The 21,655-nt window shown below is 39.0% G+C and overlaps 1 protein-coding gene and 1 non-coding gene across 4 annotated transcripts in view; one reads left to right on the forward strand and one right to left on the reverse strand.

Moving 5' to 3' along the window:
• Positions 1-1,524: 1,524 nt before the first annotated feature.
• On the reverse strand, positions 1,525-1,597 carry TRNAR-ACG (transfer RNA arginine (anticodon ACG)). Its single transcript has one exon. It is a non-coding gene; the product is annotated as a tRNA-Arg (tRNA).
• Positions 1,598-1,871: 274 nt separating this feature from the next.
• Positions 1,872-21,655, forward strand: part of SACM1L (SAC1 like phosphatidylinositide phosphatase) — a 55,711-nt gene continuing 35,927 nt past the window's right edge. The window contains exons 1-4 of one of the 3 annotated variants that reach the window (XM_003818485.6): positions 1,872-2,023; positions 15,933-16,030; positions 17,626-17,700; positions 19,267-19,394. In XM_003818485.6, coding sequence (XP_003818533.1) covers positions 1,992-2,023; positions 15,933-16,030; positions 17,626-17,700; positions 19,267-19,394 — 333 coding nt within the window. In that variant the 5' untranslated portion in view covers positions 1,872-1,991. Of the gene's footprint in view, positions 2,024-2,873; positions 2,914-15,932; positions 16,031-17,625; positions 17,701-19,266; positions 19,395-21,655 lie in introns of those variants that run through there. The other 2 variants (XM_034956272.3, XM_024928176.3) reach the window with 2 other exon arrangements.

Genomic DNA, 21,655 nt, shown 5'->3' on the forward strand with positions numbered 1-21,655 from the left:
AAAAATTAGTCGGGCGTGGTGGCACACACCTGTAGTCCCAGTTACTTGGGAGGCTGAAGCAGGAGAATTGCTTGAACCCGGGAGGCAGAGACTGCAGTAAGCCGAGATCACGCCACTGCACTCCAGCCTGGGTGACAGAGCGAGACTCCGTCTCAAAATAATAATAATAATAATTCAACACAGGGTCTCATTCTGTTGCTCAGGCTGGAGTGCAGTGGCATGGTAACAGCTCACTGCAGCCTCAACCTCCTGGGCTGAGGTGATCCTCCCACCTCAGCCTCCTGAGTAGCTAGGACTATAGGTGCACACCACCACACCTGGCTAATTAAAATTTATTTATTTATTTAGTAAATAGAGATGAGGTCTTGCTATGTTGCCCAGGCTGGTCTCGAACTCCTAAGCAGCATCATTTTTTCTAGGTGTTAAACTGGCAACAACCCAAATTCCCAGCATAAGGATTCTATTTAAAATATCTAGCTCTCTGATGAAATATCTTCAAAGAATATTTAATGACCTTAAATCTCAGACAAAAAGGTAAGGAGACAAAATGAGGAACCCATTTCCGTACAACCCCAATTTGGAAAAACACATGTGCAAGTATACCCATGTTAAAAAATATAGAGAAAAAAAGGCTTTAAGAAAAAAAAATAATAGTAATGATTTAGGGTGGGAATCGCGTTAATATTCCCAATAATTTTATATATTTTAAAAATCTATAATTTTATCAGGGGAAAACGTTATGTTGCGGAAATTAATTGATCGATTGAGTGATTGGTTAATGGACAGTGTCCGATGACTCATATAATCCCCCGGTTCGAGTCCCTTTAGGCTGCAGACGTTTCGCGCCTTCTCGGGTGTCCAAGTCGCGCATCCGTACAATGAGGGGTAATATACTAGATTACCTGAGGTCTTCTTACGGTAAAAACACCGGTGTCTTAAGGTTTCCCAGTGGAATTTGGGGGCCGGGTTGACTTCGGAGCTGGAGCTCGCAAAGGCCGGGGCTGCTGCAGATTCTGACGCTTTGTGGACCCCTACTACCGCGCGCAGCCGCACCGCAGGTTTTCTTCGCTGCTGGTTAGATCCAAAGCCCATCCCATCCTAGTAAACTGGGACAGCGCCGCTTCTCACATCACTATGGGGGCTTCTGCTCCATGGCGGGGAAGGCCAGAACTGCTGCCTTAAATGCGCTTTTGCATCATCCGGTTGCTAACCTCCGGCCACAGCATTCCGCACTCCAAAATGCCACTTTTCCAGGTGTGTTTGCCTAAATTTACCCCATTTACAGACTTCTCAGGTGCATCATTGGGAACAGGGCGCTTTGCAGTTTGCAAACCCCCTCAGACGACTCCAGGTTTAAAGGATAAAGGATGACATTGTGAGCAAAGCGGCATCAAAATTTCAGATATTTAACTTTCACATTCTAACCATACACCTTTCCAAGGTCTTGTAATACTTTCACATTGTGAACATACATCTTTACAAGACCTTGTAGTACATAGGTCAAGTGTGGCAAAACAGACATCGCGAGCCAGCCAGGAGTCGAACCTAGAATCTTCTGATCCGTAGTCAGACGCGTTATCCATTGCGCCACTGGCCCCGAGTTGGCAAGTCCTTCTCCGCGATAGCTGATCACCCTTATACAGTTTGAACGGGCTTCCGGGTACCAACGATCCATTTTGCCCTTGCGCCGCGCTTCCGCTGCTCTGCCTTTCCCCAAAACGCGCCCCACCAATCCGCAGCGGCTTCGTCACGGCGCTCTTCGTCGCGCTCCAACCCGCCGCGTCGGCGGCATCTCTCGCGTGCTCTTGCTCGCGCACTAATTTGTCCTCCACCGCCTCCCGTTCAGGCCGGCTCTCCTGCGGGGCGGGGAAAGGGGTGGGAAGAGGCTGGGAGCTGCGGCCGCTGTGCCAGGGTGACCGGTAGAGCTGTAGCCGAGGTGGCGGCGCGGGGCGGGGCGGCCGGAGAGAGAAGGAAGGAGGTGGTTGTGCAGGATGGCGACGGCGGCCTACGAGCAGCTGAAGCTGTGAGTCCCACGGGCCGGAGGCCTGAGGCGCGGCGGGCGGGGCGGCAGGTGCGGGCCCTGGCCTCGGGGAGGGCTTCTGAGTCCCGGATTGCAGATAGGGTGTGGGAGCTCCTCGCATTTACCGGTCTTCCTCAGCCGGCGCGGCCTCTCCTAGGCCTCGCCCGAGTAGCCATAGGCCGGGAACCAGCGGCTCGCCGGCCTTTCTCCACCGTGCTCGGCCCCAGCGCCCACGGCTGAAGAGAGAAGCTGCCGACTGGCCCCCACCGAGCCGGGGTCGGCGTTATGATGCGGCCCTTCAGGGCACGCTTGTCCCCACTTTCTATGCAGAGCTACCGACTAAATTTATCTGTATGACTTAACAGAGAAAAAGAGTTTTCTCTTACTTAACGGACCTACAGCAGCAATTTAGAGTCTACACACAGATCAACAAATCTTTGTTTTGGTTACAGCCTATCTGGGTACCGAAGCCTGCCTGCCCCCTCTTCAGTGTGCAGAAAAAATTTAAAGTACAGTCAGTAGTCTTAAGGGCCTGAAGGAGTTTACTTTGGTTTAAATTTTAAACAGCTCTAACCTAAAGCAGGTTCTTAAGTCTATGTCGACAGCCAGAGGCTAATCTCGATAATTTTGGTACTGCAAATTGACTTTTCGGTAAATCCAAGTTTTTGAGTCTTTGATACAGAGGCTGTGGTTGTTAAGAGTTATAAAATAGGTGTTTTTAAGGGTTTTGGTTTGTCTTGGATTAAAAACAACATGTGTTTATTTCCCTTAGTGTTACCCATTAGCATCCACACTTTTCTTGTCTGTGAATAATTTTGTTGTACTCACTTCGTGTTTAATGCTTTACCCCTAGGCTGTTTGAAAATCTGGTGGCCACAGCCTGGGAATATCTGGTAGGAGAAACAAATGTAATTTTTTAGAAGCTTATCTATCCCTATATATAAGCTAAAATACCTTGGCAGTTAGGCATAGATATCGCATTTCCTTTGCAGGGAAATGACACCAAAATGTGGTTTGGGCACTTAAGCTCCTCAGACCTCAGTCTCACTAGTAACTTTCTGAAAGGTTCAGTGGAAAGTTGGAGGTGCAAAATTCAGAGAGGTCATTTATTCCACATTGTATGTGTTGTCAAAAAAGATGATTGCTTTTTCTACAGTGCACCCCCTGTGGGTGCCATTTCTGTTAACTGTAATGTTCTTTGAGAACCCTAGCTGCACACTTTCCTCCACATTTTCCTCTCCACCTTTCCCTATTTTCTCCCAGTTCCCCTTTGCAAAGTGCTCACCTCGTCTTTGGTGAAAGAGTTGAAGGAAGTGTCTTCCACTGCGTTTCTGGCCAGGCCGCTGTTAAATGTGCTCTGCTAGCTAATTAGGTTATTGTGTATCTGATAGGCACTGAAGGGTTTAATGTGATCCTACACCAGGTCTCAAATGTGTTTAAGCCATATGGAGCCATGGCTTCATGCAGCTTAGCGTGGCAAAGATTGAATAGGATGGAGAACTTGAGAATTATGATGATTGTTTTTCAGCTGCCAAAACACTAAATTTAACCAGTTCAGACCTTAAAACAAACCAAAATCCTCGCATACATAAAAGAGAAAGGAAATTTGTCCCTTAAGTAGTAAGAATGATGTTTTTATATTGATTTTTGTGAGAAGTGGAAACTCTTAAATTATTTGGGTGATAAAGTCAAACTGGGGTTATGTGAAAGTCATTCTCTCATTTGTCAGTCCTAGCTTTTTTTCCCCCTGAAAAAAAAAGTTTAGAGTGTTTCTGTAAATGTGAAGGTACAACTTTTTTGCACCTTTTTCTTTACCAAGGGGTTTATGAGTTAGAATTTCCGTTTTTATTCCTTCCTTTTGGCCCTTCCTGCTCTGAGGCTGCTGTTGAAGGTTTTCAAATGTGGCTTCTGCCCTAAGGAGTATTCTTTTTTGGATGCATTTAGAAGTGAAATTGGTTTCTGTGTAAGAATTGGTAGGAGATAGTAGCCATTTTTTAAAATGTGTCTAGAGATGTGTTTTAAGAAATATCCATGCAAAAGAGATAGTTCGATTATTTTATTACGAAAGGATTGTTAAAAGGATTTATTTAAATGTTGAAATGCTTGTTTTTTTTTCTTTGTTTCCTTTTGTCTTTAAAGAGATGGGGTCTCATTCTGTTGCCCAGGCTGGAGTATAGTGGTTTGATCATAGCTCACTGCAGCCTCTAACTCCTAGTCTCAAGCGAGCCTCCCACCTCAGCCTCTCGAGGAGCTAGGATTACAGATGCACACCACCACACCTGTCTTACTTGGGATTTTAAATAATAATTCTGTCTGCATTATGCCATGCCTTTTCTCCAGCCCATCTCTGCCCTGTTGAATTTCACCTTTCTAATGCTCTGGTTTTATCCTCTACTTTCCTGCTTACAATTTCCAGTTCCATCTTACTGACCTATAGGATCAAGCTTGCATTTCTTAGCCATCTGTATATTCTAGCCTCTTTATAATCTGTCGCCTAATTTATTTCCCGTAACTGCCCAGAGCCTTTTCCCCACTTCTGCAAAACTTGGCTCATCCCCTTCTAGCTTCAAACTTGGGTGTTATTTTGATCCTTCTACCCAGAATGCCTTCTTCCTCTCTGTTCTCTTTACATACTGGTCACATCCATGGTAGAGCCAAGAGATCTCAGGTTTTGTTAGTCAGAATGGATATGGATTCATATCTTAACTTGACTACTTGTTTTGTGTCCTGGGCATAGTACTTAATCCTTCTGAATTGGTGTTTCAATCTGTAAAATGGGAATGTTGATACTTCACAGGATTATTGTAAGGTTTGAAAGAGAGTTTTTTATTTTTATTTTTTTTTGAGACAGGGTCTCACTTGTCACCCAGGCTGGAGTGCAGTGGTGTGAGCTCAGCTCACTGCAGCCTCAGCCTCCCAGGCTCAAGTGATCCTCTCACCTCAGCCCCCGAAGCATCTGGGACTACAGGTGCACATCACCATGCCTGGCTGATTTTTTCTGTTTTTCAGTTTCACCATGTTGCCGAAACTTGAACTCCTGGTCTTAAGTGATCCATGCACCCTGGCCTCCCAAAGTGCTGGAATTACTGGCATGAGCCACCATGCCTGGCCCAAAGAGAGTTTAGATGAAGTACTTAGTGTACCTTATAGGTACCTTCTTTGAGAAATGTTTTCTTTCCATGTCTTCTCCTTCACTGAGTTCTGGTAACAGTTTTTAAAGCCAAAAATGAAAAATTATTGTAACGGGTTAGACACCAAATGTTTACGTGATTTATATATTCTGTCTCTTAGGATCAGTTTACAGTGCATTTACTTTCTCATGGACAAGAGGATGGAAAGCTAGAATGGTCAATCCATAGTACTGTTTGAACCACTCATTTTGTCACTTAGAAATGAAATCATTATGTACACAGTTATGTGACTCTTACTGACAGAGATACATTCTGAGAAATATGTTAGGCAACTTCTTTGTACAAACATCAGAGTATAATTACACAAACCTAGATGGTACAGCCTACTACACACCTAGGCTATATGGAATAGCCAGTTGTTCCTAGGCTACAAACCTGTACAGCAGGTTACTGTATTGAATACTGTAGGCAGTTGCAACACCATGGTAAAGATTTGTGTATGTATACATACATAAACAAGAAAAGGTACGGTAAATATACGGTATTATAAGCTTATAGGACCACCATCATATGTGTAGTCTGTCGTTGACCAAAGCATTGTTACATGGCACATGGCTGTACTTTGTTTCTCCAACCAGTTTACACCTTAACATTTTCTTCTCTAGTCCTCCTCAGTACCTAACATAGAGCCTTGTGCAGAGCAGCTCCTCAGTGAATCAACTGAGTAAATGAAAGGAACTTTCCAGTATAGACCACGTACTAGCACTGCAAAAAGAACACAGTCTAGGATAATTTGGAATGTATCCTTTTGAAGAAACACAGCTTAAAAGTCATTTCATGTATATTGTCTTCCCAGTGTCTCTGTGAGGTCATAGGTTGATATGTATCCTGTCATTGTTGAAAACAGTCTCATAATTGCCCTTGGCCACAAAGTCAGATCATACAGCCAAGCCATGGTAGAGCTAGCCTTGGAATACGGCTGGTCCAGAGTGCAGTGATCTTTCCATTCCATTGCATTATCCATATTACCTTTTTTTCTCTTATCAGATTGCTCTCACCTTAGTCCTCAGACATGCCAGGTATTGAAATGAGTCACTTACAACCAAATATAGTTGACATGTCCGTATTAATTTCCATATGTTTAATGTGGAAAACAGAATATTGATTTGCTCAGAATTTAAAATTCATACTTTTTAAACTTCCAGGCAGTTCTGAATATCCTGTTAGGCTCCATTTTTCTTTTTAAGCCATTTGTATAGGCATGGATAATGTCAGACAGTGATAAATTTGAAATTGCAAAATAATTAGACTGGAAATGTAATTTTTAAGAAGCTTATCTATCCCTATATATAAGCTAAAATACCTTGGCAGTTCGGCATAGGTGTCACATTTCCTTTGCAGGGAAATGACATCAAATGTGGTTTGGGCACTTCTTATGCCCCTCAGACCTCAAGCTCATAATAACTTTCTAAAAGGTTCAGTGGAAAGTTAGAGGTGCAAAATTATTGGATACATTTAAAGCGTTTTTTCTGCTTTTTTTTTTTTTCTTTTTCTTTTAAAAGGTCAGTTGAAACTAGGTGTAAGGCAGGGAATCCTTTAGATACTGCATCAGGCTGCAGCATGCCTCTGAAGAGTCCTGTTTCCTCAGGAAATTGCCATTTTTAAAAGAGTCTCATAACTGTGAGGTCATCAGTCAGGGCAGATATGATCCAACCTTGAAAACAGATGTAACCTAACCTACCTTGTGATACAGACACATGTAATCTGTTCAATATAATGAACATTCATATTATTCACAGAAGTCTCCCAGTGGAGGGAAGGGTGTAGGGCAGCTCAGATTATTCTCATGAGTTTTAGCACAGACAATATGGGGTTTGTATCCAAAGCATTAGTTGGCTGGGAGTTCAGGCTAGTTCAGGCTTACCTAGGCTCACCTGGCTAGCCTAGGTTAGTGCTAGGCTACATCAAATGACTTGGTATGCTTGTTTTAAGTCCATATTCCAGGGCCCCTCATTAGGCCTACTGAGTGAAAATCTCTGGGGATGAGCGGTGGAAATCTGCAAGTTTAACTAGCTATCCTGGTAGTTTTTATGCACTCTGAAATATTTTAGGGCTGGGCATACATAGCTGAGTTAGGACCAGAACATGCTGGTAGAAGAGAATTCTTTGGAAGATATGGGGCTCTGGTAGATTGTGCTGTGGATTAGAGCTTCAGATTAGGTGGAATTTGGACCTAGTCCTGTGAAGAAGTCTGGTTGAGAGAATGGGTTTTAGGGCATTCAGGGAATAGGATGTAGGTGGGAACACAGAGTTTTGAGAAAGAGGATAGCATTAGAATGAGTCTTTCTAGAAACACCAACTGGTTTGGAATTGGGTTGTGCCCCTGGGGAGTCTGTGATGAACTTGAGCTATAGGAGAGGCAAGCAGGGAGGGCTCAGTGAGGAGGTACCCAAAGGGAGGATGAATGTGGGAGGTAGGAGCACCTTCTGCCTGTGAGTGTAGTATGTGCAGGGGATCCTTCTTTACTAAGTTCTTTTCTTTTTGCTCACCAAACGTAGTAAAATGTTGTGCCTCTGTCTTTTCAACCAGAGATGTATTAAATTTGATCATTAAGACCTTGATTTAATTCTTTTTTTTTTTTTGAGATGGGGTCTCACTCTGTTGCCCAGGCTGGAGTGCAGTGGCGCAGTCTCGGCTCACCACAACCACCACCTCCCAGGTTCAAGTGATTCTCGTGCCTCAGCCTCCCTTGTAGCTGGGACTACAGGCATGCACCACCAGGCCCGGCTAATTTTTGTATTGTTAGTAGAGACAGAGTTTCACCATGTTGGCCAGGCTGGTCTTGATCTCCTGACCTCAAGTGATCCAGCCGCCTCTGCCTCCCAAAGTGTTGAGATTACAGGCATGAGCCACTGCACCCAGCCAAATTCTTTACGTAAGATTTTTGAGGGAATATGTTCTTCCTACAGTTTTTTGACATATCACTGTGGCTCCTATGCAAAGTAGTGGTTTCATTATTTTTAAAAATTGTGGTAAAATAAAACATTAAATTTACCGTCTTAACCATTTTTAAGTATACAGTTCAGGGGCAATAAGCACATTCATGTTGTACAACCATTATCACCATCCATCACCAGAACCCTTTTCATCTTGCAAAAATAAACTCTGTACCCATTAAACAACTCCCCATTTCTGTATCCTCCCAGCCCCTGGCAACCACCATTCTACTTTCTGTCTCTATAAATTTGACTTCTCTAGATGCCTTATGAAGTGGCAGTATTTGTCCTTTTATGACTGGTTTATTTCACTTAGCATAATGTCCTTAAGGTTCATCCATTTTGTAGCATGTGTCAGAATTTCCTTTTTTTTTTTTTTTTTTGAGATGGAGTCTCGCTCTGTCGCCCAGGCTGGAGTACAGTGGTACGATCTCAGCCCACTGCAACCTCTGCCTCCTGGGTTCAAGCCAATTCTCCTGCCTTAGCCTCCTAAGTAGCTGGGATTTCAGGTGCCCGCCACCACGCCCAGCTACTGTTTTGTATTTTTAGTAGAGACAAGGTTTCACTGCATTTGCCAGGATGGTCTCCATCTCCTGACCTCGTGATCCGCCCGCCTCGGCTTCCCAGAGTGTTGGGATTCCAGGCCTGAGCCACTGTGCCCGGCCCAGAATCTCCTTTTTAAGGCTAAATAATATTCCATTATATGTATGTACCACATTTCATTTGTTCATTTGTTGATAGACACATAGGTGGCTTCCACCTTTTTGGCTATTGTGAGTAATGCCAGTATGAATGTGAGTATACAAATACCTTTTTGAAACCCTACTTTCAGTTATTTTGAGTATATACCTGGAAGTGGAATTGTTGGGTCATATGGGAATTCTATTTTTAATTTTTAGTGGGCCACCATACTGTTTTCCCATAGTGGCTGCACCGTTTTACATTCCCACCCACAAAGCACCAGGATTCCAATGTCTCCACATCGTAGCCAACACTTGTTATTTTCTATCCTGGGTTTTTTTTTTTTTTTTTTCCTTCTAGATAATAGCCATTTTAATGGGTATGAGGTTGGTAAGTAGTAATGTTTTTGTAGTGGGCCAGTTTTACTCATTGATTTGACAGGATTTTAAAGAGGTCAGTTGTCTGAAATAAGACGTGAATGTTACATGGGAGATAAATGTTTTCAGACACTAGAAAATCACAATGCCAACACTGAAAGAAAATAAAAATATTTGATGTTAATATTATAATTAAAGATATTGCTTTTCTTAAAATTTAACAAGACTAATTTTTTAAAAAACACTCTTAAGAGCTGTTGAATCCCAGGTGACTATAAGATTAAATGTATTCGTATTAAGTGTAATACCAGAACTGCCTTTGTTGCATTTAGCTTTTAATCCCAGTTCCACTTCTGGGATACTCAAAATAATTAAAAATAAGGTCTCAAAGAGAGATTTGTATACCCCTGTTCATAGCAGCATTATTCACAACAGTCAAAAAGGAGGAAGCAACCTAAGTGTTGATTCTTTCTTTTTTTTTTTATTTCAACATTTTTTGTAGAGTTGAGATCTCGCTATGTTGACCAGGCTGGTCTCAAACTCCTGGCCTCAAGATCCTCCTGCTTTGTTTTTCTTTTCTTTTCTTTCTTTTTTTTTTTTTTTAAGACAGACTCTTGCTCTGTTGCCCAGGCTGGAGTGCAGTGGTGCGATCTTGGCTCAGAGCAGCCTCTGCCTCGCAGGTTGAAGTGATCCTCCGACCTCAGCCTCCTGAATAGCTGAGGCCACAGGTACATACCACCACACCCGGCTAATTTTTGCATTTTTTGTAGAAACGGGGTTTTGCCATTTTGCCCAGGCTGGTCTCAAACTCCTGGGCTCAAGCAGTCCTCCTGCCTCAGCCTCCCAAAGTGCTGGGATTACAGGCATGAGCACTGTACCCAACCACTTTTTCTTTTTTATGCCATGCTTGGACAGTAATCCTTAAAAGCAAAATAATGAACTGAATGAAGGTAGTCAAAATAGGAGCGATTATTATACAAGTATTATGCTATTTTGATATATCTTCCATAGTATGTGTCTTATTAATGGGAACCAGAACTCTGGGTAGATATCGGATCCCCTTGTCTTGACAGATACTTGGTAGGATTCTTGTTCAGTTAGAGTTAATAGTGAATTGGAGGCTAATCACCTCACCAGATAGTTTATATAGGACCAGAACCCTTTTTAGTATACAGTATTACTTTGAACCTTAGAGATCTGTTATCAACAGTATAGATAATGACCAAATAATCTTCTTGGATAGAATCTTGTCTTCTGAAATCCATTTCATAAAATAAGTAATATGATAGCTTGTTTGGTAAAGATTTAAACACAAAAATAGCAATAAAACAATACACACCAGCAAAAATTATACCACTGAATGTTTACCTAATTGTTTTTGACTGTTTAAATGCTAGAGAGTTAAAGTTAATTTCACTGGCTTTTGAAATGAAGCCCAGGAAGCATAAAACATAGAATAAAATTTATTACATAAAATAATTATGCTTCAGATCAGTATTAAGACCAATACAAAAGTGGTGGGAAATGAAAGGAGAGGAAGAGAAGAGTAAGGGCATATATGTAGGTTCCGTGAGTTAGGATGATACCTGCTGTTACGGTTAACAGAATTGTGAGTCATTACTTATAATTACTATCCCTCGAAATGTTGATTCCCTGGCAGTCACTGTTCACATTTTCATTGCTCCAATTCTTAAGCCTAGAGATACTACTTTCAGTGACATTATCAGAATAGCCTGATGGCAGCATCAGCAATTTAGATTCCAACAGCATCTCTCAGAGAGAGAAGATCAAGCAAAGGCCTCAGGACTTTTGAGCGAGACATCTCTACCTTGATCCATAATTACTCTTATTTGTATACTTTGTTATAATACTTTTTTTTTTGAGACGAAGTCTCGCTCTTGTTCCCCAGGCTGGAGTGCAATGGCGCAATCTCTGCTCACTGCAACCTCCGCCTCCCAGGTTCAAGCGATTCTCCTGCCTCAGCCTCCTGAGTAGCTGGGATTACAGGCACCTGCCACCATGCCTGGCTAATTTTTGTATTTTTAGTAGAGATAGGGTTTCACCATGTTGGCCAGGCTGGTCTTGACTGAACTCCTAACCTCACGGAGTCTTGCTCTGTCGCCAGCCTAGAGTGCAGTGGCGTGATCTCAGCTCACTGCAACCTCCACCTCCTGGGTTCAAGCAAGCGAGTCCCCTGCCTCAGCCTCCCAAGTAGCTGGGACTACAGGCGCGCGCCACCGCACCCAGCTAATTTTTTTGTTTGTATTTTAGTAGAGACGGGTTTCACCATGTTGACCAGGCTGGTCTCGATCTCCTGACCTTGTGATCCACCCGCCTCGGCCTCCCTAAGTGCTGGGATTACAGGCGTGAGCCTCTGCGCCCGGCCTGTAATACAGTTTTTAAATCTTATTTTTATTTCAATCTTATGTATATGGTTTAAAAGTAAGTAGTATACAAAGCTTATAATAACAGATGCATCTACTTTTTTAAGCAACTTCTGGTATTTTACTCCATATCTATAAAAATGCTCATATTAGGCTGGACTGTGGTTTATGTAGCTGTGGTTCAAATGAAGCCTCATGGTGTATCATAATTACATTTCTTTATAAAAATGTTTTGTTTTTATAAATTATAAATTTATAAAATTTATATAAATTTTATATAAAATTTATATAAATTTATAAAATTTATATAAATTTTATATAAATTTTATATAAAATTTATATAAAATTTATATAAAATTTATATAAATTTTATAAAATTATAAATTAAATGTTTTTAATTTCCTAGAATTAAAAAGTGCCTTGGTTCTTGTTATTTGCTTGACGTTTTTTTGAGACGGAGTCTCACTCTGTCACCCAGGCTGGAATGCAATGGCATGATCTTGGCTCACTGCCGCCTCCAGCTCCTGGGTTCAGACAATTCTCCTGCCTTAGCCTTAGCGGGGATTACAGGCATGCGCCACCACCACACCTGGCTAATTTTTGTATTTTTAGTAGAGACAGGGTTTCACTGTGTCGGCCAGGCTGGTCTCAAACTTCTCACCTCAAACGATCTGCCCGCTTCCACCTCCTAAAGTGCTGGGATTACAGGTGTGAGCCACCGCGCCCGGCCGAGAAAAACTTTTAATTGCTTATAATGGAGATAGTTTTTTTTCTGTGTGTGCATATGACTTTTGTGCTCTTAGAAACAGCTGATTTTATAATAAATACTTTATTGCTGACTGAAATGTACCTATTAAGTTATACCTCCAAAGTTGTATGTGGAAACAAGTGTGACTTTTCAGTTCATTGATTTTTGTCCAAATAATTTTCATTTTAAAGGTCTTACAGGTGAGGAGAGTTTAAATGCATTTATGTAAATACCAGGTGGTCAGAGTGTAGGAAGGGTGAGCTGTCGAGGGCAAGCAATATGCATTTCTCTGTTGGCTGTTTATCTAGATGCAAGCTTTGTGTTTTTGTGCCTAATATAAAAAAGTGGAGGAATTCCATTTCTGAGCTTGGTGAATAATCATCTTTTTATGTTAAAAATAGCATTAGTTATTGAAGAGGTAACACACCCTTTGTCTGGAGAAATAAATTATGGCAACTCTGTCCCCCAAAATACAGCTGTGAACTTAAAAGATGTAGACCTCTGAGTATTACGAAGAAAATGGATGTAATAAAGCCCGTGGACTTTACTCTGGTCAAAACTGTGTCACCTTCCTGAGACCTTTCTGAAACCTGTAACTTTGTCCTGGATGTAAAAGTAAAGCAGCCAAATAGGAGCAGTGGTGATGGCTTTGTCAAGACACTAAAGACGGTGGAAGTGTAAAAAAACAATATTAAAACCCAGTGTTCTGAAACCATTTAGTAAAATTTTAATAATGCTTGGAGTCCCCTCTTAGTGCTGAGCATATCATGTGTATTCTGTCATCCACCCTTACCTATCAGTTCTATCTCTTTTTATTTTATTTTACTTTAATTTTTTTTTTGAGACAGAGTCTCACTCTGTTGCCCAGGCTGGAGTGCAGTGGTGTGATCTGAACTCACTGCAACCTCTGCCTCCTGAGCTTAAACGATTCTCATGCCTCAGCCTCCCAAGTAGCTGGGACTACAGGCATGCACCACCATGGCCAGCTAATGTTTGTATTTTTAGTAGAGATGAGGTTTCACCATGTTGGCCAGGCTGGTCTCGAACACCTGACCTTAAATGATCCACCTGCCTGGGCCTCCCAAAGTGGTGGGATTACAGGCGTGAGCCACTGCGCCCAGCCTCTATCTCTTTTTAATGGAGAGAAGGCTGAGAATGGCAGCAAGGAATGAAATCCTTTCCTCAAATGAATTTTTAGATGCCTTGGTGTTTGGGTCTCGAGGTGACAAAACTTTTAAAAAATTATTTTAAATGGAAAGACTTTAAATTTTATTAAACCTGGGTTTTAAAAACATTTCCTTAATTTTTTTTTTTTTTTTTTTACTAACCAGGGTCAATTTTGAACACAACAATGTATCTGTGCCAGCCTACCAAAGGATGATGTCTTCAAATTGTAGTAATAGAGTATGGTGAAAAAAAAATTATAGCCTTTAGACTTTTACAAAACTGGTTTGAATCCCAATTCCGTGCCTACCATCAGTGAGTCCCCAAAACAAAGCACTGAAATTCCTGGCTCAGCTTTCCCTGGAATGTATTCATCACCTGCCGCATAGCCCCTAGTGCTTGCGTAATGCTTAGTATGCGGTAGCCTTTTGATAAGTGTTAATGGCTTACACTTGGAATGCAACTTGTGCTTCCATAAAACATCTTCTGTAGATACGGACTGAAATAGTGGATTTAAAAAAAATGGCTTAAGACTAGATGTCTGGAATTTCTTTATATTTCTTTGGTTTTAGGACCTTTCACTTTGTTTTCTTTTTATAGCTTTATTGAAGTTTAGTTGACATACAGTAAACTACACACATGGAAAAGGGAAGTGTACAGTTTGATAAATTTTGACATTGTTACACCCATGAAACCATTGCCAGTATTACAATAGTGAACGTATCCGTCACTCTGAAACGTTTCCTCGTGCCTGTAATCCCTCCTTTTTCTCCCTTCCTGCACAAGTTAAACATATATGTGCCATATGATCCAGCTGTTCCACTTCTAGGGAGTTAACCAAGAGAAGTGAACATCTGCCTTAAGACTTTTATACAAGAATGTTCCTAGAACCTTTCCTTTATTCATAGTAACCCAAAACCAAAGTTACCAAATAGCCATCAGCAAATGAATGGATCAACAAATTATGATATATCTGTACAATGGAATGCTATTCAGTAATAAAAAGGAATGAATTGTTGTGTTCAGGTTAAATTGAAGATTGCTGTATTTGAAGCAGATTTGCTTTCTTTGTTGTATTGATTTTCCTTTACTTAGCATATCCCCCCAAATGAAGGAAACTAGCCTAATATTTAGTTAGTTACAGATGAACCGTAGAAGGTTGTAAGTTATATTTGGATAATTAAGGATTGATTATTCCTCAGAGAACTTACAGTAAAAAAGAGTCAAAAGTTTGTTTTGCTGCAGGACATTTTTCTATAATGCCAAATAGCTTATACACAATTGGTAAATAGAAAATGATGTCCATGATGGTTGTGTGGGTTTGAATGAGATTTTTCGTAGGCAAGTGGGAGTAGAATTAAAAAGGAAAGGAAAAAGCCCTCAGATTGGCTGCTGCACAGATAGAACAGATAGAAATTCTTTTAAGTCTGGTTTGTGAACAATAAAGATTAGTTTCTGGAAAAAGAAATAGTTCTGGGACTCAGCCTCCCTCCCCAGCCTTGCTCAGCTTCTGGAAAGGTTGTATCTTCTCCTGTGCCTACCTTAAAACAGCAGTCTCCATCAGTGGCTTGGAGTTCTACTTCAGTCTGCATCGTTTTAGTGCCTGCAAACGAAAACGCAGTTTTACTTTATTCTGTTAATATTTTGTATATCCTGAGTCAGTCCCTCACCATGCTGAGTTGCTTTCCTGAACTATTTAAGTTGTTTCTTGAGAAACCAACTGTTATTTTTGTTAGACTCTAATTACAAAGTTGCATAAATTTTAAGTAGTCTCTCTCAACCGTGTTTCTACCTCCTTTATTTTTTATTTTCCAGAGTGAGTTTTTTTCAGGAACATATATATGGGTTTCTAAAAAAACACCCCACCTGAATGTTAAAGTAATTTGTTTTTAAAAATTTCCTGGAAATATTTTATTTAAAATGCATTTCTTACTATTTTTAGCTAATACCTCTTGCTTACTATGCGTCAGATGTTCAAAGTACTTACCAAAGATTAGCTCATTTAATTCACACGATGCTGCGTGATGAATCTGGTATTATCGTTATTTTACAGAAAGGGAATAAGAGGATCAGAGAGAATGAGTAACTTGTCTAAGGTCACACTACTGGTAGTCTGGTTCTGTAGGCTCTGGTCCTACTATGCTACATTGCCTTCTGTACCCTGTTGAATATAATAAACTAGATTTGATTATGGCATTTTTTGTATATGTTAAGTTGATGGTTTCATAGCAAATCAAAACCTTGTCATCATCAAATATACAAGTGAAAAGAGTTGCAGTGAACTCATAAGGACAGCAAACTTAACAGATTCATCCTTTTAGAAGCTGGGAAAATGATGTCAAATTTATACTCTGTAATTGTCATAATAAGTAGTTTTTTAGAAGTCTTCATTTCATTTGGTTAGTTATTTATGTTTTACATTTCTTCTTAGGCATATCACACCTGAAAAATTTTATGTGGAAGCTTGTGATGATGGAGCAGATGATGTACTTACCATCGACCGTGTGTCCACAGAGGTTACCCTTGCAGGTATTTTACAGCCAGATTTAGAAGTTTAGGGAGAAAGATTTTATACATAAATTACAATAATTAAAAAACATCACTCAGAGGTGTGTCAGTGTGTGGATCTCTGAGTGCATTCTTATTAAAATTTTTATTCTTGCTATCTCATTCATAGGTTGGTGCATCAATTTTATGCTATCTCCTTTTCTGTGAAAAGGAGAAATGATCTTGAAAATTTTAGGTAGCATTTTACTGTCCGTAAGGATTTAAAAACATAATATTTATTATTTTTTTCCCTTAGCTGTATTTTAACAGGATTGGTTTAGATAGCTAAGCTTCTTTCTAGCTGTAAGATTTAAGATATTTGAGAGTGAAAAAGTTGTTTCAGCTTTAAGAGTATGGAATTTTAACAGCCGCTTTTGTTTTGAAAGCTTTCATGACTATGCGGAAATTTAATAAATGAAAAATAAAATATACTTCACTGACTAAAACTTGTAGGTGTTCTTAGGCAAATGATGTTTCTAAGTTTTATCTACCTATCCAGTTATACTTTGGTTTTGCTTTTCTGGGATATGAAAAACAAACTTTTTTTTCACTTGTGTGGAACACCCTGACTTTCCAAATAGATAAATACGAAATAATTTTGGTGGCAAATTAATATACCATGTGATAACATATTTAGAATTTCATATTTCACTTGTTTAAAGATTCTATTCACCCCCAGAGTTCTATATTTATTTTTTTCTTAAAGTACAATATTTGAATAACCATAGAGTAGGCATTCAGTAAATAGCCTTTGAGTGGGTGAAGTGAAATATGAAAATATATTCCATGAGATAATGGGGTGTAAGACAAGTATGGCTATAAAATTTCTGTTTTTTTGATTATGTGGTAATTCTGGTAGGTACTATATATAGTTTGTCTTTGATCAAATGGAATTAGAGCTCTGTTTTAGTTTGATAATTTGACATTTCCTATTTGTCTGTTGCTTGGTGGCTGCTCTCTCAAGATAGCTGACTGGTTTTAACTAGTGTTAGTACACTTCTCCTAAAGTTTAAATTATACTACTATACCATGTTGACACAACCTAGTGTCTTACAAGAGCTTTAATGTGGGTGTATTTTCAGTTATTCTTGATCTTTCAGTAATGTTTTATTTGTAGGTAGAGATTGCAGACCCATTTGAATAGACTGAAAAGCTAAAGGTCATGAATAGTTTGAATGTAAAGATGATGATGCCAAACAGTCATCAGTAAGACACATGATAAAATACTTCCACGCAAAGGCAGTACTGATGAGTGACTGACTTGCTGACAGTTTCTTAGCCAGTTTCTTTTCACCACTGGGAATGCAGACTATGGCATTCCTAATGGGATTATTTTTTCTTCCATGAAAAAACCTAACATACATTCTAGGAGTTATCACAGTTTTATTGCTGTTACACTCCAGTTTACGTAACTTATAGCTCTATCAATAGTGCATTTAAGTTAAGGAATGTTGCTTTTCTTAGAACAAATCATGCAAATTGATGTAGTCAAAGTAACTACTGAAATCAAACTAAATTTCTGTTTCTGTTGGTGAGCTTTTTGTATGTGATTTTTCTTTCTTTCCTTTCTTTTAAAGTCAAGAAAGATGTTCCTCCTTCAGCTGTCACAAGACCAATATTTGGTATACTGGGCACAATCCATCTGGTGGCAGGTAAGAGAAAATAAGCTAAGATGGGCAAAGAAGGTAATTAACAAGGTACTTAAATTGATAATATTAGAGTGAGTATACGATGAAGTAATACTTTGTATCATGCTTTAAGCAGTAAATCTCTAGGTTAAGTATTTGTCATTAATTTTTAAAAGAAATACTCCCCAAATGGTAAAATTTATCAGCGTGAGCTTCTATTATTTAAAAAAAAGTTTTGTATTTTGTTGTGTTTCAGTTAGAGTTGAAATCCTTAGCTAGATAATTTTCACAAATGGAGTATGTAAATAAATTTTTTTTTTTTTTTTTTTTGAGTTGGAGTTTTATTCTTGTTGCCCAGGCTGGAGTGCAATGGCATGATCTCAGCTCACTGCACCCTCCGCCTCCCGGGTTCAAGTGATTCTCCTGCCTCAGCTTCCTGAGTAGCTGGGATTACAGGTACCTGCCACCACACTCGGCTAATTCGTTATATTTTTAGTAGAGATGGGGTTTCACCATGTTGGTCAGGCTGGTCTTGAACTCCTGACCTCAGGTGATCCACCCGCCCCAGCCTCCCAAAGTGCTGGGATTACAGGCATGAGCCACCACGCCCAGCCTGTAAATAAAATTTTCAATGCATCAGTGGAACAGGGTATTCTACACCTTCAGCCCTGTAGTAATAGGACATAGTGCATATTAGCAAATGTTACTTGGTTCTGAGTTGTTAAGAAGGTGATTTTTGTTTAGATTTAATTTGATTGAGCTTGTTTGAAGTTCCTATTTTTTCAGGCACCATGCTAGATGCTGAGTTATAAAGGATGAAAGTCCATTTTGCCCTGCAGTTCACAGTCTAGTGAGAGAGGCGTGTAAGTAGTAAATTACTGCAGTACAGTGTGACAAGTTCCAGGAGAGACATGTACATGGCAAAACTTTCAGAGAGGGAACTTGTGGGTAGAGTGTTGAACAGACCTGAAGAATTAATTGAGTAGGAAAGGGTTACTCTGTTTTATATATTTCTGGGGTGAGGAGGTGGCAAGGTCAGGACTGGTGTATTGTGCATGATGTTGTGATGACTCCTTGATTCCTGACCACTCATCCTTGTAATATTGCAGCAGCCAGTTAGGTATACTGCCCCAGCACATTTCTCTACCATTTAGAGAGAGACATGAAGGACATAGGAGTGGTGTGGAAGGGACGTTGCCCTGTAGTGTCAGATCTCACGTCCTGATGCTTTAAGCTGCCTGCTGGGAAATGATTAGCAGAGGTCTGTATCCCTTGGGGGTGATGAAAGAGAGAAAGAGAAGTATTTTCTGTCTCTACTTTCCATTTACTAAGACAAATCCTTTGGTTATGAAAAGCTTTTGCTTTTATCTTTTTTGAGAAAAACATGACCTTTCAGTAAGAATTTTTCTAAATAATATGCTGGCCTTTCTATTCATAAATTGTAAGGTTGCTTTAAAAATGGGCCTTTTATCTGAGTGGCACAATATAGTCTCATTCTACTAGACTTTAAAGTTAAACAATAAGGACTCCTATTTCTACCTTTAGAGTTACTATTTTTATAATTATGTGTGTTTGGCTTGCTTTTTGCAGGTAATTATCTTATAGTCATTACCAAAAAGATAAAAGTAGGTGAATTTTTCAGTCATGTAATCTGGAAAGCAACAGATTTTGATGTCCTTTCTTATAAGAAGACAATGTTGCACTTAACTGATATTCAGGTAAGAACTGGAAATTGTTACTAATTGCAAAGCCCAAAGAAGTATTATGGGCTGGGGAGAGGAGGGTGAGGGTGTTGTGGAATACAAAGAATGCTATAATTATTTTAACAACCTATAGAGTAAGGTCACTCTACCTACTTTTCTACCTAGGCATAAAAAATATTTTTTAAATCATTTGTTGCTCTTGTTTTTTTTTTTTTTAAAGATTCAGTTCTTAAATTATGCAATTTCATATGGAGAGAAGGGAAAACAGAAATGCACGTGTACTCAGCACCAGATTTAACTTCATATCCTCTTTGTAAAGAAATAAAATATAAATACCTTTGAAGTTCTGCTCCTCTTAACTCATTCCCTTCTTTCCCAGAGAGGTTTTCTCTATTTTTACCACATGTGAATGTAAGTGTGTATGTGTGCTTATGAAATGTGTATATATTCTTTCAGGCAGTTTTCCTTTTGCACTATTCCTGTATGCACAGATTTCAGTAACCGTAGTTTAGTTAACACCAGTCCCCAAACAGCATGGCTTAAATTTCAGTTACTCCAGTTTATTAACTGAAGAATTAACCCACCAAAGATGAAGGTGCAAAAAAACAAAAAGCAACAACTCTGGAAGAGAAATTGAAATTGAACATAAATGGAGCATAGAAGAAGTAGCTGACCATGGGAATGCTGACACTATCACCATTCAAGGGACTGTAGGTATGCAGCCAGAGGTCCTAGTGCAGGCGAACTGACCGACATTAATGATGGAGTGGCTGTGACGAAAGGGATGACAGTATCCCAGAGAAAGTGATGCCTGCAACAGACTTCACATTAAAGGAAACCTTGGAGATATTTCCCAGCATTGAAAGCGCAAAGGATAAAATGTCAGAAGTTGGTTTAGACTTAGGAAGGTATATGACAGTTCACCAGGGATAGAAGAAATATTCTGTATCTTAATCTATATGACAAGAAGGCGGCAAGCACTGTTCAAGTCTCTTGATAAATTTTTTTACAAAGAAAATATTTTTTATTCTCGGTGTTTCTAATGTTTTAAATTATAGTGTGCTAAATATTAGTTTTACAATTTGTTCATTTATGCTTATAATTTACTATATATAACTTACAAGTTACATCTACAATGTAACTATATGTTAATATCTATAACTAATAATATCTATAACTTACAATAGAGTTTTTAATGTTTTGACAAAAAAATTTTTAAAGGTCATGAAACAATCATAGTTTTTACAATTGACTGTTAAGATAGCTTAAGATTATTAAGATGAAAATAACATGGTAATTTTTACATTCCCACTTTACAAAGTAAAGACTGCCTGTATTCATATTTAAACAGGATCTGTTTTTGCTTGGAGTGTGTATGAAACTTACATGAATGGCATTGCCCTGTTCTGATTCTTTGAAACTTACTTTTTAAAGTCAACATTGTTTAGAGATATATATACCTGTTGAGAGTGATTGTTTTCTTAATGTAATTTTAGTTACGTTTGCTATTTAAAAATTTTAAGTTGTATTTTTACACCCAATTTATAAGAATGTTTCTAGAAGAAAATATATTATTCTAAAACATATAACTTAGGATAAACATTTTAAAAAATAAAATTATAGCACGGCCTACCTGAGTAAAACTACAGGATATGCTTTTTATACTTTAGAATTTCTTTTTTATTATATATATCAAGAAATATATATCAATATCTTCATTCTCTACTAGGCATATTTTAAAGAAATAAAAACAGCTGTATTTATTTAATAGACCAGTCATATTTACTTAGACAATTTCTTCTCGATTGTTATTCTTTTCAAGCTGTGTAACTAATTTTAAAAACATGTCTGAGCACAAATAAAAAATTTTGTATATGTAGATTTGTAACATGTAGATTAACAAGTTAATCATTTAGTAATGATTAAACGTTACCAAACATTAACAATTGTTTTTTAAAACAAGGATAAAAACAAATGTCAATCTTGGTATTCATTGGGAAAGCTAGTTAAAATGGTTTCTCAAAAATAAAGATAAATATTGCTTTTACTGGACTTTTTAATCTTTGTTTTAAAGAAAAAGAATTCCATTTTACCTCTCGTTCCCAAACCAGGGAACGTTTCTTGAGAATGTGGATGATGTTAGTATCTTGTTATTTGCTGTTTGCATTATTGGGCCCGTCATAAATTTATGTGTTTTATTTGTCAAATGAAGATAGCTATGCTAACTTAGCAGGGCTGTTGTGAAGATTAAAGGGAATCTTTGGAAAATACCTGGC

This window comes from Pan paniscus, chromosome 2 (assembly GCF_029289425.2).
Source record: "Pan paniscus chromosome 2, NHGRI_mPanPan1-v2.0_pri, whole genome shotgun sequence".
Lineage (NCBI taxonomy): Eukaryota > Metazoa > Chordata > Mammalia > Primates > Hominidae > Pan > Pan paniscus.